This window comes from Letharia lupina (genome assembly GCF_014066315.1).
Source record: "Letharia lupina isolate WasteWater1 chromosome Unknown contig_13, whole genome shotgun sequence".
Lineage (NCBI taxonomy): Eukaryota > Fungi > Ascomycota > Lecanoromycetes > Lecanorales > Parmeliaceae > Letharia > Letharia lupina.
Window position 1 is genome coordinate 1820730 of NW_023502982.1, and position 24536 is coordinate 1845265.

Genomic DNA, 24536 nt, shown 5'->3' on the forward strand with positions numbered 1-24536 from the left:
TGCATTCGGCAGCATGGTCGCATTCATAGGGTCCTTCGGCGGGGAGTTTATCATGTGTGTCATGCGACAAATTTCTGTCTTTTTGCAGATCCAACATATTACCATCTTGGTGATAGCGAGAGTCCGCATAATAGCCGCGGGTACCCCTCTGGCGCTCACTTCTTGTGCCTGGAGGGGCTATTTGTCAAAACAGTGGGCAATTGATCGTTGAACACTGCCTACGATACCTCACTATTAAGAGCACCTGCAAACAAAAATTTTAATGTCTAAAGTTGTTCGAATCAACGGAATTGCAAGATTGTCCTGCAAATGCTGTGCCTTGAGTCTCATCATTGGTCAGATAGGAAAGTGAAAAGACTTTCGCCAACTGCCATGGATTTTGGCATTCGACGTGAATGGTTTACTCCATGGAGTGTGCCAAGAATGCCAAGCATTGATCGGCGCTGCAATAGCCCAGTTGAGAATGCTGTGCGAACCAATCAAGAAAGTGTTGATTAGTCAGCAGCTGTAGCCAATCTCAGTGAATGGTTCAGTATCTATCTCCTCAGCTCCTGTCAACAGGCTGTGCAGCGAGGCTGAAACATGCATGAACGCGTAAGCGCCCCCATCTCACATGTCAGACACAATGTCAAGTCCGTGTTGATGGACAGATGGATACCTATAAAGCATGCTGTCCTCATCTCTTCCCTCTATTATGATATTATCCCTTAGCCCCTAGAAACTTCTTCAACACATCAGCTCTTGTTATGACTGCTTATCATTGTATTCAAGCTTTGCACTTGCACTGAACGCCCCAACTGACCCAAAATCTCTTCACACGCCATCTTCCTTCTCCAACGCAACTGCTAGCGATGGGGAAGATTGTTAAACTTATCGGCTCTGGCGTGGGGCTTGCCGCGGAAGCCATCGCTGCTCGAAAACAGCTACAGAGGTCCCCATCCAGTCAAGGAAACGGCCAATTATCCAGTACACCGCGCAACATACCCATCGAAGGGCCGCCTGGCTATAATCAGGCAGTCTTCGAGGTATCTGACGAAAAAGCGAATGCCCTCATCGCCAGCGGCCAAGCAGTTCCTGTGGATGATCACAGGGATAGGAGCATCGCCGATGGACAGGCTGAGGATGACGATGATAGTTCAGATGAAGACGACGAACGAGACTGGGCACTTGATGAAGCTGCTGGCGAGGACGAGCCTCCAGTCGCGTCACTAAGTGGCCAAGAACCAAAGAAGAAGTATGCTCTTGACGCAACAGCTACCATCGAATCTCTTGGAGCGATCGTCTTATCCAAATTCCCCCCTCCACCACGAAGCACCCCTCAATTGCGATGTCCAGTTATCATTCCCCAAAGAAGGCCCGGAGCTAGTGGTCGAGGCTTCATTCGAGCCTACGCTCCTGATCTCGCCGAGTTCGGCATTCCCCAGGAAGGTTTCCTTTCATTTTTGAAGGTCCAGCAAGAAGCGTCAAAAGCGTCCCCACTTTTGAACGTCGTCTACGTTGGAGCTGGCATAATTGGCTGTGTACCACATGGAGCAGCCATGATCACTTCAGTGGTGGTCTCAATAGCTGTCGGCGCATGTATTAAACATCAGGAGTCACAAAGGACAAACAATTTCCTGGATGACATGAACGAGAGAATATACAAGCCGCGAGGTCTCTATGCGATGATCATGAAGTACAACCCGAACGCGAACACGACCCTGGATGTGCAACAGATGGATGCCTCTAGCCTAATCGTAAACCGCGGCGCTCACGAGAATGATTTCTTCAGAAAAACGGCCTCAGGTGAGACTCAAGGGGAGCTCGAGATGCCGGAGGCTGCACCACTGGTGTTCCCCGCACTGGATGATGTCGCCCAGTCAGGTGACATTGAGAAGAGGAACGCGTTCATGAGAAGCACGAAATTTGTCTCCAACTACTATGACAAGCGAACGCAATTGGAATATGTACGTCATCGTCTCTTCGTTCTGCGGTCGAAGGTCACTTGAGACAAACACTCCTCTTTCATGAGCTAACTTACAGCAGGCAACTCGAAATCCAAACTCAAGCCTAGCAGTCCCAGCAGACCAACGACCGAATTTCGCAACTAGAGTCGCCGACCCTAGCCATCCCGCCTTCCAAGGCTCCTGGCTCACGCTGTTCTCCGGAGGCAAGATCAAGCCATCCACTAAAGGCGAGAAAAACGGTGAGCCATCCGGAAGACGCGGAAAGCGAGGGAAGAAGGGCAAAGGACGAAAAAAGGGAAGGAAGATGAAGAGCGTATGTCTCTTCGTAGTCTCTCACATTTATCACAGTCTTGCTGATGTATGTTTTCAGAATCTGCTCTACTTGATGATCGTCAACTTGCCGTCGGACCAAGAGCTTGCGGCTGCGAAGCAGCAGCTGGAGATGACGCGGCGATAAGATTGACCTGCCACGGAAAACTATGGCGGAATTGAGGTGGCAGACAGTACCTTGACGAACGGTACCCATTGCGCATTCGGTTGGGCTTCAGCAGGCGTGAAAAGGGTATGGGAGGTGTTAATGACGAGCAAGCATAGCAATCATGACATGTCTTCATTAAGCGTGGACAGGGTGGTAAGAGCTTCACCGACAAGAACGCATAATAGATTTGACAGTTTGGGTCCTGCTTCTGGGTCCCCTTTGTTCTCTTGTGGGGATGATGTTGATTGCATCGTCTGGAGTCTTATTAACCAGAGTCTGGGTCGGGCTGAACTGCCCAGTCACGATTATCACCTTGTCGAAAAGCGTCTCAAAGGAACGCAAAGAAACGTCTGTTAGGAATGACGAGATACATGTCACCATAGAAAACGACAAGCTCTACCACCGCTGCGAATGCAAGAATCCTTATCCTCGTGATCAGCACTATTCACACCCCCTCAACCACCACCACCACCCCCCCCCTCCCCACATCCCTGTCACAACCACAATCATCACCAACATACATCACCCCACCCACCCACCCCTCCCAACCAACCCCTCCCTAAACTCCGCCCTCTCCATCCCCATCCGGCTCCCCGACCACCCCAACTCCTCCCCCCAGCGCCGAAACCTCGCTTCCTCGACCGCCATCTCGATCGCCTGCACCGTCCTCGCCTGCTCCGGTTGCCTGCAGGCGCTGTGGTGTTGCCTTGTCTGTGGGGTGGTCGCGGGTATGGGTTCGGAAGCACCGGGGACGCGGTGGGAGTGGGTGCGGAGTTGGGAGGTGGGGTGGAGGAGAAGGTGGTGGATTGTTGTGAGCAGGGTGGCGGTGGCGGCGGTGAGGGTGGTGAGTAGAAAGGCGGCGATCATTTTTGGGGGTGGAGTTGAGAGGGGATGGGGATGGGGAAAGGTTGGTGGGTGCAGTGGTTTTGGGATGAGTGGTTTGGGGATCTTATCGGCGGGTTCTTTGTGCGGGAGGATGAAGGCATTGTTGCGGGGTTGTCTTGTTGCTTGGTTTTGAATCAAAGGAGAGATTCGTGCTGGAACAAAGACTCGTTTTTTTTCTGGAAGGAATTGACAGATACATTGTCTTGAATCAGATAGTTAGATTCTGTCCAGCTGGTCGGAATAGGCAATCGCAGTCGGCCTTTGACAGTATTCAATGACCGCCAGTCCAGCCGGTTGTCCACAACCAAACCCAGCCACCATAGTTGCCTCGTCCCCAAGAACCAACGATTCCCACTGGAGTCATAATGCTGGCCCAATCCAATTTTGCAACGCCACCCGAATACACTTTCTTCTACATGACTTGCCCTGTCCCTGGTATACATCTACCGTCCAGATGAAATGCGCCTACACCGTCCGCCCGGGTGCTGTGCAGGTTTAGGGTGGTTGGGTTATCGCTGTCTGCAGTAGCGATAAACCGGATACCGTGCATTGGCGGATCGAAATCAAACGGAATCGTCCGGGCTGTAAGACATTGAGTAGAACCCGACCCACTCGCCGTCTTCAAGGAAGACTGCAGTCGTCATTATGGCCAAGTGGCATGATGCGGGTTCCACGGTAGCGCTGGGGAGAGAAAGGCAGTGGTAAGTCCATAATGGGTATGCTGGTCGAGGTCGGAACAGTCAGCGCCGGGATATGGCCTAACCCGCCTTGCGCGGGCCTGATACGTCCAAGCTCAATAGTCTCGCAAAGTGTTACAGAAACCAAGCCTACCGCACCAGTGCATGGACACGCTTCTGCCTGAGCATCCTAGGATTATCGACTGAGAAACTGCTAGAGTAATCGGCAGTCAAGTATAGCGGCTGCTTCAAGTAACGCGCCAGGTCTCTCCGCGTTCGTGCCCATGGTTCTGATGGGAGTTGTGTCGGCCGCTGAGGTCCGAGATAGCCAGCTGATTTTTCGGACATCAGTAGCAATGCGAGGCAGAAAGCTAACGCATGCATGCAGTCTGTGGCCTTCACTTCAGTGGGTTTGAAGGTGTCGGTAAAGGTCAACTTATATTCTGTGGCATTTGTTTTGGTGGGTTTGAAGAAGTCGATCAAGGTCAACATATTGGGCAGATTGAGAAAGGAAACTGAGAAGTTGAGTTTACTGATGACAGATTTGACTCCTGCTCTGGACCCTACGGTGATGCGCCATGAGCTTCGGCACCCATGACACCAGTTGTTCGGGCTCGAGGCTCAAAGCGTGGTCTAAGGCTGCTTTGGAGTCTGCCAGTGCATAGTGCGCCCACGTTGATGGTGGGTGTTCCAAGGACAGTGGGAGATGATGCCGCCATTTTGGACCCGTGTTCTCATTGTGCTGGTCTATGATGGCTTTGTAGATTACACGATCATTGCAAGCTGCACGGAGGGATTTGATGACCTTTGACAATGCCAATACAGTATCGCAGGCTCCGACCGAAGCCATAGGCGGAGGATCTCAACGGGCAGCCTATCGAGCCTGGAAGGTCGTGATATCATGATTAATCTGCTTTGACGGTTCGTACTGTTCAACTCCTCATCAAACAGCTCACAGAGGGACGGTGCGAGCGTGCCAAGACCAGCATCAGGACTGAGGTACTTTATTCTCGAGTTGTCCGTGCTGTTGGGGGTATTTAGTTCGTATTAGGTTCGATTCCTAATGGCGCTGGTACAATGGTGTTGCGTGCTTTTTATTTTCTGTCCGTACAGCCTCATTGTGCCAAGCCACTAGTTTCCAAACACTTATCACGTGATGTATGAATTGCAAATTAAATAAGAATGCTTGGCAAAAAAAATCGCGCCCCCCCTCCGGCTTTGCCACCAAAAATCCAAAAAATCCAAAAAAAAAATCATGTTTTTCTTATCTAAATTTATGAATATTAATTATTAAGAAGTCTTTTCTATATAAAATCTAGTTTATTTAACAAGTTCTATTAGTCTTTTTTTGTCAAGTTTTTTTAAATTGAATTTTTATTTTTATTAAGTAAAGTGACGAAGTGAACGTACTCTTCTATACAAAATCAAGGTTATCGAAAAGATTCTCTTAAAATTAATCTGAAAAAAAAAAGTAATAGAATTAATAAATCAGTATAACTTTAATATAAACAAGATTAATGAATAATAAAAATTCATGAATCTAGATAAGAAAAACATGGTTTCTCCTGAATTTTTATGTATTTTTGGTAGCAAAGCCGGAGGCTGGGCGCGATTTTTTTTGCCAAGCAATCTTATTTAATTTGCAATTCATAAATGCTGTGGCGCTGTTCACCGGCAGCCGCACCAATCAAAGTGTGGAAAGCGAAAGATCAACGACTGGAGCCTGCTGGAGTCGTATACTCCATGGCCATCTAATTCGGACCAATTGAAGCTTCTGCGAGAATGGTGCTACAGACGTCAGCGCATCGTGCCTACTTTGTGGGCTACCATTGAACTCGCTGCTACTCCTTCGGGACATGCGATCACTTGCATTCCTTCCGAATAAAGGCATACCTGCCACAGGAACACCGCATCTTTTGGAATCCCCCCTGGTCAGCCCTATGTCCTGTGCTGTGTACTAATGGTATGTTACTTCAACATGCCGGCTTTAATGCTCGCTGTCTGTGCTCACGAAGCCTCGATAGGACGGGAAGAGGATGCGGATGACAAGATCTTGTAGGTGATTAGAACCACGACTAGCATCTTTGTACTGTCTCAATTTGCCTTTTTGCATTCACTCTCTGTACTTGTCAAACCGAATTCTAACGTCAGATCTGACCAAGGGAGCGATTACCTGCTTTGCCAGCTTTCAGCTGACAAGAAGCTTTCGACTATTGAAAGCCTTCCAGCTGAAATACTTGAGCCCATTCTTGAAGAGGTAAGCCTGTTAGTGTAAATTCCTGAGCTATAGTAATTTTCCAAGATCCATTTGAATTCTATCTCCGGCGTCCGAGCTCTGGCCTGTGCATCTCGGACTTGCCGTGCCCTGGCTAGCCCCTACTTGTTCAAACCACTCAAGTGTGAGTTCATAGAGCTTGTACGAGGTGATGAATTAGGGGGCCTGGCCGTTATCGCCTTGAGTACAGCAGACAATTTCAAAACTCTCAAATGTCAAAGTGGACTGCGGGGACAAGATAGACTGCGGACATTCACTCAAGTCCTGAGTGTAGAACATTCCTACGAATGTTTCGAATACCTGCCTGATAGATCCTTATATCATTTCAACCTCTCAGCGCCCGCCCTCGACTTCTTGAGTCGCACCCTTCCTTTGCTATCGAGGTTGGTCATCGACCTCGGCGATTTCATCGGTTACAGCCCTAGCTGGGATCAAGCGTATAAGAAAGCTACGAAAAATAATGCACGGTATTCACATGCACCATTATCATGCGTAGACGGGCTGAACATCGTCTGCGCCATCGCTCGCTTCCAAAACCTCCGCCACCTCACTCTTCACTATAGGCTCCAACAAGACCAAATCGCCCTCATGCATCCAACGCCCGGATGCGAAGCCGTGCGCGAGCTATTTGAGTCGACCCAGAGACGGAAGCGAGGTCAAGCCATTGTCCGGTTAGACGTGATCTTCTACACTGACTCGATCAACGTTTTCGGGTGCGTTGACCGCTCATGGCAAATCGATCCACCTACAGTATCGACCACGATTACGATAGTATGCAATAACAATACCTCTTCCCAAGGTGACAAGCAATCTCAGTGCAGCTGCACTTGCGACAATACACACTATGGGAAGGTGATCGAGCGCCGGAAGAGGACTGAGAGGCTCTATGGAAGACAGGCATGGACACATCGTCTCGGAAGTGTTCAATGGAAGCTTTTGCAAGGCAGATATAGAACCTTGCCGTGGAGTATCGTGATGGAATCAGTTATGTGGTTGGCACTTTTACCGTCGAACATCGTTTTTGAGGAGGGCAAGCGCGTGCGGTATGAACCATCTCTGGCAGATGTGGAGGTGAGCTGCCGTAAGGATTACTCGGAACGACGAACCCGCTTCAAAGAGAGATTGTTCGAGAGGATATTACCATATTAGGTCATATAGGGAGATTGCTTTTCACAGCAAAGTCAAATGCGGCGTTTGCACTGCTTGATAGGACCATTCATGGTTTCTACCATGCAAACATCTAATCGCCATGAAGCTTCTCGAGCCTACAAACGGGGCATCTCTCCCTCCCCAATTCAAATACCACGAGATTCAGGCCTGCGAATCATTTGGATGTCGCAATTCTTCCCTGACCGACCCAAAGGTGACGAGAAGAGTAATACTTCTAGTGATCTCAAGAGCTTCGAAAACGTTCAAACCGTGGAGAGGTAAATATTTGAATTGCATTGGTACTTATTTTATATCATGGACCTTCACTTCGATTCCAGGAACTTCAGCCTTTTCTTCAATGCCGGGAACACTCCAACTTTGGTGGTGGTAAACCTATTGTCCGATTGGATATGTGGCCCTCCTCTCTCTATATTTCAACGGCGTGAAAAGCTGCTGAACGCACTACACCATATCGGAGTTAGCCTTCTTCTTTAGAACAGACTCTCGAATCTAAAAGACATGTTCGAGGAGCGAAATATGCGTCCCTACCTCAGACTTGGCTTCGGACTGAAAGTGGTTATGAAAGGGGCATGAATAATTGAGAAAAGCCACTTACATAGGGACAAGTGTTCTGATCTCCTTCGGTGGGGGAGATCCAGCGCTTGATGCATTTGCTGCCAAGGACATGCTGGCAGGGTAGTCGAACAGCGTGCTCGGTTTCGATTGGTTCTGGGTCTCGGCGAGCGGCCATCGAAAGGATGCGTTCGATGATCACAGGAGCTGGGGCTTTCGCGGATACGTACTCCTGCAGACATACTGGACATTCGTCGTGGTCGGGCAGATCTTGAGCCTCAGGTAGCTGACGGAGGAAGTCCGTTGGGGTCATCCTGGGTAACGCAGGAAACATGTTTGGGGTGGTAATTCTTGGTACGAAATTGAAGTTGGGGAATCTGATTGACAATGGGCTGTTGGAAGGATGAGGAAAGTATTAGAGGGACTTGAGAAGGTTATGAAGATAAGGCAGGTTCTTGACGGAAGGTCTTTGTTGTGATCGTTTGTTCTTGACGGAAGGTCTTTGTTGTGATCGTTTGTTCTTGACGGAAGGTCTTTGCTGTGATCGTTTGTTCTTGACGGAAGGTCTTTGTTGTGATCGTTTGTTGGAACAATGTCATTGCAAGATGTATGAAAAGACATGTCTTACGCTTTTATCACACAGACAAGGACTCCTATCAGGATAACACATTGCTTTGACAGAAAGCCATTGTTCATTGAATCATTTGTTGAGATGATGTCGTTGCAAACCAGATGTAGAAAAATGTCTGAGGCTTTCATCCCACGGACAGAGATTGGGTTCTGGACAATGAATGCAAATTGTTCGGCGATAGGCCCACATCTGCTTGTCAACGTATCTCTCCCCTCATGAGGAACACGTCAAATAGTTGAGCAGTGTTGGAAATCATATTGCAGCACCATAGTGTGTTATAGCTACCCCGCATGGTGGCAACCAGGTAACAAATTAGCATGGGCTTCACATGGTATATAAGTAGCCTACATACCACTCCATAGACAATCAATCCATAACCTCTCTTCAAATTCAACAAGCAGTCACATTGCCCCAAGAATACTGCTGTCATATAGACAGAATCTGTGGTAGTCGATGAGGGTGTACCTTAGCCAGTAGATGTCATGACCAATCGGATGTTAAGCTAATGACTAATGCTCGTTCAAAGCTCAAAGCGTTCTCTTACATTCTAGCTTTCACTCTTTTTCACCCGAGCCTGCCATCAAAACAACCTCTCGGTCTAGTTCAAAGTGCTAGGAAAGCGTGGGAGAGAATATCCTTTACCTAGCGGCACCAAGCTACGACATTTCAGCAAGCTGTGCTTGCTACCCCCGAGATCTCTCAGAATCAGTCTCTCACGCTCGACAAACATTGCAAAACACCCTTTTTCACAGCAGCCCATGTCTTCTCCAATGCCATCAAGAAGAAATAGCAAGCTAGTCTACTCTGAAGAAGAACTGTTGGGGGCACGTACTCATGTTGAAAGCTGGTGGGAACCAAGCCACTATAGCTCCGAAGACGAAGATCACCCATCCGATGAAGAAGTTAAGGAAAGTTGGGTGAGAAAACATGTCCGCAGGTCCAGGCGTAGGGCAAAATACGCACATATGCGTAGAGAATGCGGAGTTTACCAACCTATCGAGCATCTCTTCAAAAGTACAGATATTCTGTTGGGCATTTCCTCTTTGTACAGGTGCTAACCGATAAACTGCAACAGAGAGAGGTCATAATGGTAATTTCAGAGAATGGTACAATCGAATGCCTTCACGCCAACGGGGTGGACTCCTCCAGGAAGCTCGTGAAGTCTACAACAGAGACTTCGACGCACAATTCCCACTGTCTCCAAGCGTCCATGGTTCCTCGGGATCGTCTGAGGCTCCGTCATCCGAAGACACTGACGAGGAAAACGACCGCCAACAAGAAAATCAAGAACGGATCGGCATTCAGACTTGGCTTCGCTACCGACGTGATCATCCTCATGCCTGTGGCCACCGCCCACGACCGACACCAGCCCAGCCCTTTAACTTTATGGGCCTTCCCACGGAGACCCGCTGCGAGATTTTACGGTTGCTACTCGAACGAATCAAAGAAGTGACGGATGTGAGCCTCAAAAAATCGTTCGAATCATACAACATGGTACCCGTGGATACACGTCTCTTTGCTGTCAGTCGCCAGATGCAGGTAGATGCTGAAGTAGTCTTCTTCCGCTCGAACACAATCCATGTGCATGTTGAACACTACGACTTACCATTCTTCATCACAAATCCCCCGCCGTCTATTCGGGAATTAAGGAAGGTCCACCTGTCGATCAGCCACTATTCCAGCATGCCGACCCAGCCAGTGCTGGCTGAGAACTTGGAAAAGCTTGCTGATCTATTGAAAGATTGCAAGAAGCTTGTTCAACTAAAGATATCGCAACTCTGCCGGAGTGGTGAATTCCCGAAGGTTTCCACACATGTTTTAAGGGATTCCTTGGAGTACTTCACTCGGGTTCGAGGGGTTAGTGAGGTAGTTCTCACTGATCTCGAGCCTCCGAAAGATGATAACGCTGCTCTGATTTACGCTCCTGAGAAGGTAACAACTCGCCTGAAGGCGATTATGCAGAGTCCGAAAACCGAATAAGTCATTAGACGCTGTCTTGCGCTCCGTACGGCTTCATGTGCACGATTGTTAGGTGACATGACCTCTAGCATGTATCCTAAGATTTCAGATTGACTGGTAATTAGACTTGCTTTACCTTCAGCCGAAATAGCAACGGGATCTTCCAATTGCAAAGCAGCTCATTGTTTGACCGGTGTCTGTGTTCTCTTTCTAAAAGCGCTCCGCTTGATACATAGAACCCTTGCAGCTTGAGAGATGCTGGAAGAGCAGACGTCCAAAAAACAAGCCTGAGACCTACGCTATCGTTCCTTCGTTATCCTCCACTCCTTCTCCTACTCTCAGCAAGCTCGTCATGACCCTCTGATCATTCACCCCCACATAAACAAATTCCGGCCGACTTCCTTCCATCAAGAAGCAATAATACGGCTGCTCCCTTCCCAACGGTAGGCCTTTGGGCCACTTCACATCAACGGCCTCGTAAGGGCCCACGTATCCCGCTTTCTTGATCAAACTATCTGCGAATACGATATCCATCCCGAGCCGCGACGGCAGAACATTGTTTTCTGCAGGCCATGGCTGCACCGAGAAGCGAGGGCCGGCCCATTCGCCCCAGATACCTGTCATGTCTACGTACAGGGACCCGTGGCCAGTGCTGAAGAGCAATCGCACATCGAGTAGAAGTTCCGGGTTTGTCGTTGGCCCGATGGTTGAAGTGACTTGCAACTCACGGAAAGCGACTGAGGAGAAATCGGCCAAAGTCTCTCGAACCCGGGCGTAGACGGTATCATTCAGGGGAATGCGTGGCGAGTACAGCGAGACATCCGAATTTGATGAGAGGTTGGTACCGGTGCTATTCTCTAAAACAGCGTTGAGTGAGAGTAGAGAAGTGACATTGGTGAGGAGATGCATTGAACGGATGCCACGAGGCAACGACGACAAAGATCAAGGAAGGATATTCGCGATTTGTGTCCGTGGGGAGAGGCGGGAATCAAGAAGATATAGTGCGGGATATACGTCAGTCGATTAGCTTCGAGACGCTCAGCGCTTGACACGTCTGGAGGAGCTAGTTTAGCTAACTCAGCGGAATACGCGACATGCGAGCACCCTAGGAACCCTCGCAGGACAGCCCGATTTAAGTATGAGGAAGGAAACACTCATGCTTTGCTGCGCGCGTAATCTTGTCTAGGTAACGGACGATGCAATGTTCAGCGTGGCAGCAACTTGGGCCTTCTCCCTGTCCGTGACCTTTCATGTCCTAATTCCTCAACGCCCGCCGCTGCAGTACACCATAGCGTACGCCGTCACAATCGCAGCATGCCCAGCTCCCGTTTTCTCCGTCGTGACCAACACCAGAGGGGTAGGTGACGGAGGCATCCTCTGGACCCTTCCGTTTAGAAAAGGCCTATCGATTGCAGAATCATTGTCGGGTATGAGCTTGTAGGGTTTGACTCGTTGCAAAACGCCCTGTTACTCATAGCGCTTTTGTCGGCTGTCGACTGATACTTTCGAGAACTGTATTTTGAGGATCCATGTTTACTCTTGACCTCAATTTCTCGCCCATCTCCACGCACCTAGTAGGTGCACGGAGTACATCGCGGGTTTCGAACTCGATCAGCGCGTGCACTTGGTGTGTAAAGAGAGGAGTGTCATTCTTGGGATGTTTCAGGTTGGAGAGTTCTTTGCCAATCGATGAAGAAATTGCTGCCGCGGTCTTGGCGCAGCGAACTTAGTCATGCTCTTGATTGGCTCGCAGGTTTTCTTCACTACGACTGTCGTTTTATGGAGTGTCAATATATTGTTAAAACCAGAGCTCTTTGGAGGAATCAATGCACAATGCGACTGTTTCCTTGAACGTTAGCTTTGAAATCCTACTGGCTGTCGGCCGCCCTTCGAATTCGAAGATGCGCACGTACGACTCACATCACCGAAGGCGTAAGGCGATTCTTTGCCTGGAATCCCTAAACTTCCCTATGCTTCAGGTAGAGGGCAGCTCCAAGCATCTATGGATGCCATTTGCATTAACGTACCACTGTATCCCCTGACCCATAAAAAGCATGTCTCAGGACCACTCAAGTATCATATACGACCATATTTAATACTCGGACAGTGCCTTCTACTTCTTTCCACTTCTTGCAGCTTCGACAACTTGAGATTTGTGATTTACGGCTATCAAATTCTGTTAAGGCTGGATCCTTCTTTCACCCTCCTCATCATCTCATTGTCGTGCCTGGTGCAGACTTACGATCTTTCATTGTCAGGAACATTCGCCTCTCTAGACCATTGTTCACGTGGACCATTGTCATTGTTGTCTCAGGTACGACTCTGTTCCAATCGTGTCCCTCTATTCTCATTGTTCAGCGGCGAAATCATCGTGCCAGATTATTGTATTCTATTTGTTCCGTTGTTCACAACACAAACCTCATTGTGCAGAACATTCCCTATTCTCTTTCCTCAGGCACCCTACGCCTACAAATACCCTCTGCCTTCCTCTCAATTCTATTCCTCATCTCGCATCAACTCCAACAACTCACACAACAACAGCCTCAAGACCCGCAAACTCAACGCAACTCAAATCAAACCTCAGCAAGAAGCACGCAAGTCATCTCAGACATGTACTCAATCAACAACATCCTCGCCATTTCGGGCCTTGCTCTTTTCACCACCACAGCCCAGGGGCACATGGTGATGGCCTCGCCTCCACCATACGGCAGTCCCGACAACAGCCCACTCAACGCCGATGGTTCAAACTTCCCATGCAAAGCCACGAGCAATTCTGGTGGCACCGTCACCAACATGGCTATCGGCGCCCCGCAGACGCTCTCCTTCCTGGGCGAATCTGTGCATGGCGGTGGATCTTGTCAAGTCTCTCTTACTACCGATACACCTGCAACGAAGAGCTCTAAATGGATGGTCATTCACTCGATCGAGGGAGGTTGCCCGGCTAAGAACGTGGCAGGCAACCTTGGAGCAGACAACTCCGCCTCGGCTCCTGACCCGGATACCTACAGTTTTGCCATTCCTACAGGCATCGCTCCAGGAGCATACACCCTCGCGTGGACCTGGTTCAACAAGGTCGGCAACCGTGAGATGTACATGAACTGCGCATCGGTCAAAGTCACGGGCGGATCCAGCAAGAGAGACACTCCTCTCAACGAGACCGACTTCGCCATCCCGGACCTTTCCGGCCGAGAGACACCCTCCTTCCCCGCCATGTTCGTCGCCAACATCCCAACTTCCGACTGCCTGACCGCCGACTCCAAAGACGTCCAGTTCCCCACCCCGGGAACATCCGTCGAGAAGGACGGCGTCGCTTCTGACCTCGCGCCTCCCACCGGGCCCAACTGTGGCGCGTCGGGCGGCTCGGCCTCGAGCGGGGCCTCCAGCAGCTCGTCTTCGGGCGCTCAAGCAGCTTCCCCCGCTGATGGCTCATCGGCTGGTGCTTCGGCTGCCGCCCCCTCCGCTGCCTCCCCAGCGGCGGCCGCTCCCTCTGTTGCCCCAGCAGCAGCAGCAGCCCCAGCCCCCTCTGCTGCCTCCCCTGCTGCCGCCTCACCCTCCACCGACTTTACCTCTGGTTCCTCCGGTAGCACCGGCTCCTCAGGCAGCACCTGCTCCTCCTCCGGCACCATGGTGTGCAGCGCCGATGGCAAGCAATTCGCCATCTGCGGTGCCAGCGGAACGGCCCCCAGCTTCCAACCCGTGGCTGATGGGACTTCGTGCACCAATGGAGCGATCGCGGCCGCCAAGTCGAAGCGCTCGTCTGTGAAGTTTGCGGCGGGATACAAGAACTAGAAGGGGGTGGATGATGGAAGTGAGAGTAGCAGTGGTGCGATTGATTTGATTCAATTTGGTTGTAGTCAGCGAGCGTGTCTTTATAGAGATGGTTCTGTACAGCATGCATGAGTTTGTGTCTATTGAGGAAACGCAGGAGTGGGATGAAATCAAATGAAATACAGTCTTTACCAAAACCACTTATTCATGAGCAATGCGATGTTTGCCAACAAACCAATTACTCTGACTACCAAAACCACTTGGATATGTGTACCCCTCAAAATTCTCATCTCGACGATACACACCGGAGCCCCACAACGAACATCCGCAATCTGGCCCAACTCTTCCCATACGTCGACATCATAGCCTCCCTCCCATTCTCGATCCGTTCTTCCACGCACCCAGAACGCCAACTCTCCATCAACTGAGCTCTTACCCGGTCGGCATTGCGAGTAGCTGCGTGAGCGCACTGAGCTGGGCGGTAGTGTTTGAAAAGAAGAAACCCGCGATGATGTGATGTGATGAGAACGAGATTTATGGCAGAGCAGAGCAGGTAATGCTGGGCTTGGCTGGTTAAGATCCGGATATGGAGGTTTGTCGGTCGGTTCACCAGATAGGGTGATTTGTTCGGTGAAGGAAGGACGGGGTTCCCTTTGCATCCGCGAGGTCAACGCGTCCTGGTTAGAGCCTGGAGACTGCTGCGAAAGGGTAAGGGTGAGATATGAGGCCGGGGCTAGATGTTGGTCGGGCGGACGGAGGGGTGGAGTAAGCCGCTGGCTTACAGTCGAAGGGTGGTTGGGAGGTTCAGATGGCGCAGTTCTGCACTGGGGTAAGTCATTGTTTGTAACTCGATATATTGAGTCAGATGGCGCAGTTCTGTATAGTACTGGGGTATGTCATTGTTTGTCGACTTATCGAGTCTGTTAGGGCGACCAGTTGAAGCTCGATGCTAACAGACTTTTATCATCAATCTATCCAGCTCACAACTCATCATATTATCCATAACGCCAGTTCGCAGTATATCAACGCGGTGTATTAGTGTCTGAGGATCTATCCATCAACCTCTCGAGTGTACGCTCCTCGTCGTCTCAACGAGACCTCATGACCAGGAAACTCGAGATCTTCGGTGTCCACACTGGACCGCTCAGCATCATTGAGATGTTGCCGATCCCAGCGGTTGTCCCTCTCTGTCCTGAGAACATGTTCCACATCGAGACCGCAGCGCTCCAGAATCTTGCACCAATCATCCCATCGATCATGTTTCAGGACGAGCGAAGTCGGTGTGTTGCCACGGTCATCACAAGCCCAGATGTCCGCTCCAGTTTTAATGAGTAGATATGCCAGGTAGATAACGTGACAAGATGTCTCATCTGACCAAGGCTTTTGAAATAGGTAATGCAAAGGCTGTCTGCCGGAAGCGTCTCTTGCTCTGACATTAGCACCGAGACCACAGAGGTAGTATGTTCTTTGTGTTGCGTAGAAACCGTATCCGATTCCGGCAGATTTGAAGAAGGGTGTAACATTTAAGCAATGCCGCAACTGTTCTGCGAGCTCATCTGCTTTAACATCATCTATCTCTAGGACTTGACATCGGAGAAAGGTGATTAGTTCGTCAGAGTCTTCATAATTGAGATTCCTAATTTTCGTTAAGAGTCTGCGGTCCAATTGTGGGAGTCGTGTAGGCAACGGTGGCTCGGGAAACCAAAGGAGCCCACAAATATTGCCATCATTCAAGTCGCAACCAGCATTGTGTAGAAGCCGAGCAGCAGCACAATAGTCAGCCCTGTTGGGCATCCCACACGCTCTCACTGGAAACATTGAGCCGGTATGGGCTATCAGATCCAAACAGTTTCTACTCGAGCTGTCAAAGTGATCAGTTTGGATACACAAAACCGGAGACCAATCTCACCGTCCAGAAGTGGCTAGCGCGAGAGGATCCGCGCCCTCTGTCAGAAGGAATTTACAAATCTCATAGTTGCCAGCTCTTGCAGCATACTGCTCAGTGTGTTAGCGGTTTAATTATAACAGAGCTAATCCGAGGGTCCCTACGTGTAAAGGAGTCCACCCATCTTCATCTCGATCTGTGGGAGATCCTACTCGATTAAAAAACAGCTGTCGAAGTCCCTCTAAATCACCTTCCTTAGTGAATGAAAAGACATCAGAATTGTAAGGAATGACAGCAAATGACGAAAGTATAGGACATAGTTCAAGATATCCACGCTGATCTCTTTGGCTTCTGCAGGAGATCGAGATCCCTCTCAAGGTCAGGAGACTTTGTGCTGGTATGAAAGTCATTTGGAGTTTGTAACCAATCTTCGGCCCAATGTGGCTGATTTGATAGGCATTGCTGAATGTTTGGTAGCAACTATGCATTTGGAAGGCCGATGCTGTGACGTGCAAGGATCCTACCCTCCATCTAAAGCACCAAGTGTGGGTCCAGAGCCTCTTAGCAGGGTCAATCAGAGCGCTAGAAGGACAGATTTCTCTATAGGCTTCAGGGTATTGGCCGATGCTTAGGCTGGTAGCTGCTGAGCTCTGGATATGTTCTTGGGTTTCCCTTCCCAATCCTTCCTTTTCTGGCCCGGAATCCTGGTAAGCAGTGTTTGCGTCTGATCGAGAGACGCTTTGCAAAGACTGCTGGAATTCACTTGCCATCGAATCGATGCTCTCACGTATGGAGACGATCTGTGCCTCGGATGCAGACTTATTAGCCTTCAAGCGATCCTCTACAATGGGGATGACAACGTGTTTCAGCTCCTCCCTAAAGATCCTGGCCAGAACATCATTGGTGGACGGTCGAACAAAAATCTCTGATCGTATGGAGTCTCTCAGAAAGGGTGCTTGAGAGAGGCCTGACATCAAGTTGTCCAATTTGCCGTCTAGAGTGTTGTGAAGGTCAAGGTTTGTCTCTCGAAGCGCTTCAATTGATGTACTCAATGAGGCGTGTCCCATCGAGGCACTTGCTTCGTTTTGTGCGATGACGTCTAAACGCCGGCTGATGGGCTTCAGTGCATTCAAGACCTGTTCCGTCGAAATAGGATGGCTTTGCTTCAAGTTTGTTTCAATCCTGAACATGTCATGGTGCCGGGCGATCGAACTCCTCCTGACAGGGTTGTGTTCAGTAGATGTTATAATAGAACGGAAATACGGACGACAGGCATATACGATGTGTTCTTATGGAGATCAGACCTACTGTGCAACAGTCTGCAGGCTCAAAATGAGTGCCACTTGCTGTGTTTCTAGCCGCTGTACTATCTCTAGGGTTTTCTTCTCATCAATAGCCCATTTTGCCCTTCTGCGAACATTTTTCGTTTCGCCACTCGACGTCAAGATTCCATCCAGGAGACCTAGGGTCTCTCCAATGCTGATGATGTCTGCGTTCACGGAATCAGGTAAAACTTGGCGATGTTGCCGAAACGCGACCGAAGACTCGTATTCTGTCACAAAAGTTTTTAGACTGCGAAGAATCGATTCGATACCCTCGACCGTTTGCCGCAAACTTTTGACCGCACGGGGAGCATTCCTCCATGAGATGACAAGGCCGTAGATGCCTTCGCAGGCTCGGATCGTTACGTCTACCAGAGAGACGACGCTAGCAGCAGTCGATAGAGCAGTCAATGGGTCGGGCATGACGGAGAGGAATTAGCGACATTCTCGTGGAAAAGTTCTGGGCCTACCGAGCTATATAAAATTGACGGGGCCGTGGAGTGGCAGTGTAATATTTCCAGGAGTCTGGCAGCCTTGCTGGTAGGTATTGCACAGCATTTTGCGGGGCGGTGTAGCTGCATTGTCGATCTTTTTGGAGACCCAATAGGGGTAGCCCCTCCAAGGTCCATTAGATAAGGATGAGGCAACATGCATATATCCGCAGGGGAGAGGGGATTCTATTCACGAGTAGCGCACTATGTAGGTAGCAAGATGACTCTGAAGCGAATTCAGTTGTTTTTTACGGGCTCTTTCTGTTCCGAAAGGCTGACGCTAAGCCCAATTCGGGGACGGGGGGTCGATGTACTCCTCGTACATACGTCTTCTCCACTATTGTACAACGAGGTTCTAGGACGTAACATACCTTTTGAAAATGCACCGTTTCCGTAAATAGGCATCACTGCCCTTGCCCGACGCGAATCCCCCTTCGCTCGCACAATATTCAAGCTGCCCGCGGCTCAGTGCTAACGGGGATACTGGAATAGGATGGTAACCGGCTCAGTCGCTTGGTGTGTTTGCCAAAATGAGCGCTCAATTGCACAACCTGGCCAAAGGGCGGAGCACCTGAATCTGCTCAACAGATCCATGTCCGGCCATTATATATTCTAGATCGATCTCCCAGATACTCGGGCACCTCGTGCTTTGATTCAAATATTCATTTACCTTGGGTCCCACTGTCAATCTTAGACTACAGTACAAGCCTCTGCCTCTGCTCTGTGCCGCTCGAGTACCCTCAGCCTGGCTTTCGGCACTACTCACCCTCAGCCCAGGTCAAAGCGGTAGTGCTGGCGATGATGTTTAGGGATCTGATATAAGTCTCATAGCCCAGAAGCGGCAGTATCGAATCAGCCCAATTGCCGGTATTCGCAAGCGCTCATCCGTACAGCAGCTTGACGAAATTGGTGGAGGCACACTGGTGTAGGGTAGAAAACTTCATTATTTTGCCCAGTACCGGGCTCTTTGCCATTCACTAAATCTGAGATATATCGCGCCAATCTTTAGCTGTGAATATGGAGTCGTGAAGATTTTGCAGATGATCATTGGGGCAAATACTTTTCTATATAGGAAGAGTAATACTGTTGTAAACTCTTTCTAAGTCGAGTACGCATTGAAGGTGCAAAGACAAGAAAGTAAAACGCAGCAAGGTGCAGCCAAAAACAGAAACAACCCCATGGACCCACAGAGATACGACCACCCGTGGTCCTGTACAATCCTCACACTCTATGCACCCACCGGCCCCTCGCTCGCAGCCATGTTACACTGCCTAAAAAGTCTAACCTCGTCCTCTCGGAAAGCCCCAACAACCGAATGCAACACTCCCTGATTGTTGAACAGCACCATATCGCCCTCCTCCCAGTCATGCGCATACACCAATTTCGGGCTGATTCCGGGCCTCTGCAGCTTATGCACAATCTCTCGCACCCTCTTCAGATCTTCGATGACCTCGCCGGTGGCCAGGTGTATCTTGCGCACAGCGGAAGGGTGCATTTGAAGGGCGAATTGGCCAGTGACCGGGTTCTTCCAGACCATGGGTAGAATTTGCACTTTTGAAAGATCGATAAGCGGGAGTTCTGAGGAGGGAAGCTCGAGGTTATCGGAGACTAGGCCGAGCCCGTCAGAGCGCGATTTGGCTGCACTCATCCAGATGTACGGATGCGCGGCGTACTCGATGCGGCTGGTTCGCACGAACTCTTTGTCCGCGTCGGACAGGATGTCGTACATCTTGTATCCGCTCACGAATGCCGTAGTACCTAGCGGAACATCCAACTCATCGCCCGTCCCGTCATCATAGCGCAACGTCTGCCGTCTCCCTTTTGGCACCGATACCGCCAGCAGCGATGTCACCTTTGGCGGATTGAGATCATAAAGCGCAGCATCGATGTGCCAGCGGTAGAAGCGCGTGTGCGTAAGATCATCCTCTTCGGGGATAGGGTGCTTATGAAACTTCTTGTGGTGAGGGTGAACGAGCTTGATCTTGGACAGACCTTCATACTCAGGCACGAGGCCGTTGCCAATGATTTGCACTTCGGGTTGGTGTGGTACGGTTTTAAGATCCGGGTGCAGGATGCTGCGTTTGGCGTCGAGGGTCTTGCCGTGACCGTATCCGATGGCGGAGGGGTCGAAGCGGTGGGTTAGTTCGTATTGGGCTTTGGGTGAGCTAGAAGCTTGGTTCTTGAGGACGACTACGTGATTTTTGTAGAGTGTGTCGCGGATGATGGAGAAGTCGTTGTCTGCGATGCATCTGTCAGTACTGTTGAAGCTAATGTCGAGGTCCAGGATACTTACTTAGGAGGTTACCGTTCCACGGAGTGCTCCCTATTGTGCGCGCATACTCTGCTACTACATAGACCCTGTGGTGTTTCACTTACCTGTCAAGTTTTCGAGATCAACATTTTCAATGACTGCGCCAAAATCTACATCAGACGAAGGGACCGAAATGGGGTGGATAGAAATTTGTTGAGGGCTGAGAGTCATGGTTGATGAGGGCATCTTGATTTGAGTGAGTTGCAAGTGTGGTAGTTTGTTCTCGGTAGTGATTGTCAGATTGATATGAAATTTGATGATTGTGGGAAAGATCGTGGTATAAATATTTGGATGGGAGAGAAGAAATCTCGGAGGGCGCCGGAGGCCACTTGTAGCCCGGAAGTCGCCTATTCTCGGTACGAGTAATACGGAGAGCGGCGCCGAAAGTCCCGGGGCTGTCGTACCTTAAGTAGCAGAAAGTATAGGGCTAAGTACATGCGCAACGTTACATCCTCAAGATTACCAAAACTGAATAAGAGAAAGGATAATGATGACTGGGCGACATTTGAAGTATTGGATGTTTCATCGATTACCCAATCTGTGGTAGAACAAGATACAACACCTGAACGCCGTTTCTCCATTTCTTATCCCGCAGAGATTCGTGAAGACTCCGGAATCAGTCGTCTCCAGGAACCGATCGAGAATTCCATCCATTCCAGATCGAGGATACGAAGCCCGCAAGACACGGTCCTTCCGTATCCCCCACCCGACCCCTCGCACAGACATTTTGAGCTCGTGAATTTATACTCGTGGCTTGTGCTGTCGATGAGGCAGTAGCTGCAAGCAGGTCCGGAGGTCTCGAGGTCTTTGGAAGTGGAGTTGCTTGGATCTCGAAAAAGGTAGCGGTGGAGAATAGATGTGCTTCAAGTTCAAAGCTGGTACCGAGCGACTCTATGCGGTGATGACTTAGCGTCCTGAGTGTGATCAACCATGCAGGATATTGTCACCTGTCTGGATGTCTGACTCGGTGGTCCACTCGCCACTGTGCTGTTCATACACTCTGCGCCAGGCTCTAGGACCTTGCTATACGGTGAAGGCACTTATGGGTGTAGCAAAAATGCGAAAAGAGGTGGTGGCGATGGTCTGAATGGCTGCTAATGCTATTATCGCCAGCATTTTTGATCAGCAGCGTTGACCGATTTGAACGGGAGCTTTCTGAGAGCGATGGTCAACTGAGCATCAGCAGGGGTCTCTTTGGAGACCTGAACGAAATCTTATGTTTTTAGCAAGTACAAACTCATGGCCGTACGGTGATATCATCGATTCCCACTTTTGAAGTCACATTTCGAGAGATAGGTTTACACGAAAAACAAGATATATCATAGTGAGTGTCGGAATACGCATCCTTCTGCTTATGCTGAGAAATCGCTGCAAGATCATTGCGTTGTGTCGGTCAACAGCTGATAGCCTCTATGCCTCCTTACTAGGCTTCCTCGCCATTCCTCTATTCCCCACGAAACCAGACTCTGTGAGTAAACCGAGTCTAACGTCTTATCAAAGCAAGTATACACCGCTTTTCAGCCTGGGAGCCCGAAGATTGCGGAGTCCAGTCTGTACAGGCAGGAAAGGCTAAGCTGGCGACACTGTAATGGTGGTTGGTACTATCGATGGAGCTGAAGTTATAGCGGGGGCAAAGGCTGCAGTCTCTAGAGACAGATCCAACTCCGAGACCGCCGCAGCTATCGTACTGGCCACGGCTGGTGAATTGGTCGCAGATAGCTCGAAAACACTATGAACGGCGAGATCGGCTTCGATTTCTGGTGACCCGATTAGTAAGGGCCCGTCTCGACTAATCAGAAAAGAGATGGTCACGTGATTCGAGATCGCGTTCAATATTTGCGTGGTCCCTCTGCTGGTGCAATTTTCTCCACGCCCTACGACCCTGCCATACGGTGATAATGCTTATCAATGTAGCGACGACCCCAAAAACGATGGTACTGATTGTCTGAGATGCATTTGATGCCATTGGTGGAGCTATGTTTGTCAGCATTTCTTGCGGCTTTGGGGAATAATATGCTGAAAAGGCTCCATAACCCGAAAGTCGCGTGCTGTTTTATCAAAGGATACTTTAGTCGAACGGCTCCGCGCACCAGCAGTAAGCACAAGTAAACAATGCGCGAACCAACAGCAGTAGGCAACAAGGAGCAAAAAAGGCAAAGAAGGCAAAGAAGGCACACCACCCTTACCCTTTTTGAGCCCGGTGGGGCTGGGCAGTGCACCTTTGATTGGTAGAAGACGTCATGCTATGCTGCAGAAAGAAACGACACACCCCCAAGACACAATGATGGCAATCGTGCAAGGTGGTAGATGCAATCCTTTCCGGCCTCACATATCTCCACTGGGAGGCAGACTGACCCCTGCATCTGCTGCAAGGCCTGCACCGTATACGGTAAGGACTCCTTTGGCATCAAGAGGGCTCTCAGTCACACGGCTCGAGCCCTTGTAGCTCCCTCGCCCCGTTGTCCATAAGACATCTTACCAAACCGGTCCGTCCAGTGGACTGTTTTTTGGAGCTCACGCAGCCTCCAGCAAATTAATGCCGAGATCTTGAAGTGTACAGGGAGCCTGACTGTCCAAATCTGCATCCATGCACGGAATTGAGGACGGTTTATGCTTAGGCAAATCCCTTCCCTCGAGCGTGAGCTTGTCCCGCTTCTAGGACCGAAATAGCATGCTTCATCCAACTTCTACTCATGGACAGATCTCCCGGGAGTTTTGTCTATTTCCGCTTTTTACATTTACTGTTGTAGGCATATGAGGCTAAGATTGCTGTATGAGACTGTACAACAAACCTTTCTGTCTGACTTGCTAGAAGATCTAGAGGGTTCGGAAAGGTGCTCTACTTCAGGTGCAGCTTCCGCACGTAGAGTAGGGCTAGCACTGAAGACCTTTCAGTACCTTCCTCAGCACAACCTGGATGGGTTGATCCTTTGAGATTCTCTTGGCCTTATTAACCCGCCTGGGCGAGGTTGCCTATAACGATCATAGCTACAAAGTCAAAGGATGGAACGTGGTGGGCCATAACCTGCGAACCTGGAGTACGAAATTGGTACCGTAAATGTCGTATGCACGACAAGAGAGGCATGGTCATAAAATTCACCTCATTCAGGACGGACATGCTTCTTAGATCTATACAAATATTCTATCATGAAGCTTGCCAATCCTCTGCCTGTCCCAAATACAACCTATCCAAGAGAAAACAAAAACCCGAGCGACCCAGTCTCGAGGTGAACTGAGAAGATTAGACGCGAATGTCCTTCAAAAACTCCGGTACCGCCGTCATGAGATCTTGCAAACACGGATGGTTCTCAAAATCTCTCCGTTTACAAATCGCAACCTGAGCCGCTCGATCGCGTAGACGGCGGTCTCCGTCCGGTGTTGAATCGTAGATATGGGGGATCGCTTCGACGATCTCGTCGACGAGGCTGACGCCAACGTATGGATTCATCATCTCGTGTGCGTGTATCTCCCGTATCGCAGCATCGAATTTCTCGGCCGCTTTCTGCTTCAAGCTGGGTATGTCATACTTGTCGGCTGTGCTGTACATTTGGGCATTCAAGTACAGCCGGTTGACGTAGGTCGGGGCCACGATGTGCGGAGGTGGGTCTTTCTCATCGTCGTAAGATTCGTCATTGTATCCGGTTGTGGAGCGGTAACACAAGAGGCGACGTATCAAGAACTCTTCTTCTGCGGGGAGCTCAAGTTTTTGCGTTTGCTCTTCCTGGAAAGACGTTAGCAAATCGACTCATCTCAACACAGCATGGTTGGGAACATACCAAGAAGCCGCCCTTGCACACTACTTTGAAATAAGACGAGTCTTGGCAGAGCACATGGCTGTGCGCTTCGACTTTGAGGGAACCGCAGATGATGGTCAAGTCAGCGGGGTACTGTTCAGAATCGTCGGGATCGATGGGTTTGACCAGACTACAGACCACATGGTTAGTCTGGAACTTACCCAGCACGCACAACGATGGAGGCCTTACCGCGCCATAGCTTTCGAAACGAAATCTGAAGAGTATCCCTGTGAAGGTATGTCTTTTCCGGGAGGATCGAACTTGAGATACGAGAAAGACATGGGAGCTTGTTCAGCAAGTCTGTTCAAGGAAGTCGTGCTAATGTTTGAAGTTGAATTCAAAGTCCAAGGCAGAGTAGGCTCTTGAAGAAAGGCAAGCGGCTCTCAATTACG

The 24536-nt window shown here is 49.8% G+C and overlaps 8 protein-coding genes across 8 annotated transcripts; 4 read left to right on the top strand and 4 right to left on the bottom strand.

Moving 5' to 3' along the window:
* Positions 1-851: 851 nt before the first annotated feature.
* On the top strand, positions 852-2403 carry HO133_001950 (uncharacterized protein; the record flags this gene model as incomplete). Its single annotated transcript, XM_037292878.1, has 3 exons — positions 852-1946; positions 2026-2259; positions 2317-2403. The coding sequence occupies 3 exons, from the start codon at positions 852-854 to the stop codon at positions 2401-2403; spliced, it is 1416 nt and encodes a 471-aa protein (XP_037151417.1).
* A 3561-nt stretch (positions 2404-5964) lies between these two features.
* Positions 5965-7139, top strand: HO133_001951 (uncharacterized protein; the record flags this gene model as incomplete). Its single annotated transcript, XM_037292879.1, has 3 exons — positions 5965-6041; positions 6360-7032; positions 7083-7139. The coding sequence occupies 3 exons, from the start codon at positions 5965-5967 to the stop codon at positions 7137-7139; spliced, it is 807 nt and encodes a 268-aa protein (XP_037151418.1).
* A 733-nt stretch (positions 7140-7872) lies between these two features.
* HO133_001952 (uncharacterized protein) lies at positions 7873-8317 on the bottom strand (the record flags this gene model as incomplete). Its single annotated transcript, XM_037292880.1, has 3 exons — positions 7873-7920; positions 7960-7977; positions 8027-8317. The coding sequence occupies 3 exons, from the start codon at positions 8315-8317 to the stop codon at positions 7873-7875; spliced, it is 357 nt and encodes a 118-aa protein (XP_037151419.1).
* A 1413-nt stretch (positions 8318-9730) lies between these two features.
* On the top strand, positions 9731-10594 carry HO133_001953 (uncharacterized protein; the record flags this gene model as incomplete). Its single annotated transcript, XM_037292881.1, has 1 exon — positions 9731-10594. The coding sequence occupies one exon, from the start codon at positions 9731-9733 to the stop codon at positions 10592-10594; it is 864 nt and encodes a 287-aa protein (XP_037151420.1).
* Positions 10595-13183: 2589 nt separating this feature from the next.
* Positions 13184-14362, top strand: HO133_001954 (uncharacterized protein; the record flags this gene model as incomplete). Its single annotated transcript, XM_037292882.1, has 1 exon — positions 13184-14362. One exon carries the CDS (start codon positions 13184-13186, stop codon positions 14360-14362), a length of 1179 nt encoding a protein of 392 aa, XP_037151421.1.
* A 1029-nt stretch (positions 14363-15391) lies between these two features.
* HO133_001955 (uncharacterized protein) lies at positions 15392-17971 on the bottom strand (the record flags this gene model as incomplete). Its single annotated transcript, XM_037292883.1, has 3 exons — positions 15392-15977; positions 16977-17444; positions 17535-17971. The coding sequence occupies 3 exons, from the start codon at positions 17969-17971 to the stop codon at positions 15392-15394; spliced, it is 1491 nt and encodes a 496-aa protein (XP_037151422.1).
* A 1296-nt stretch (positions 17972-19267) lies between these two features.
* HO133_001956 (uncharacterized protein) lies at positions 19268-20536 on the bottom strand (the record flags this gene model as incomplete). Its single annotated transcript, XM_037292884.1, has 2 exons — positions 19268-20277; positions 20416-20536. 2 exons carry the CDS (start codon positions 20534-20536, stop codon positions 19268-19270), a joined length of 1131 nt encoding a protein of 376 aa, XP_037151423.1.
* A 3055-nt stretch (positions 20537-23591) lies between these two features.
* HO133_001957 (uncharacterized protein) lies at positions 23592-24425 on the bottom strand (the record flags this gene model as incomplete). Its single annotated transcript, XM_037292885.1, has 3 exons — positions 23592-24071; positions 24127-24274; positions 24334-24425. The coding sequence occupies 3 exons, from the start codon at positions 24423-24425 to the stop codon at positions 23592-23594; spliced, it is 720 nt and encodes a 239-aa protein (XP_037151424.1).
* Positions 24426-24536: the final 111 nt, after the last annotated feature.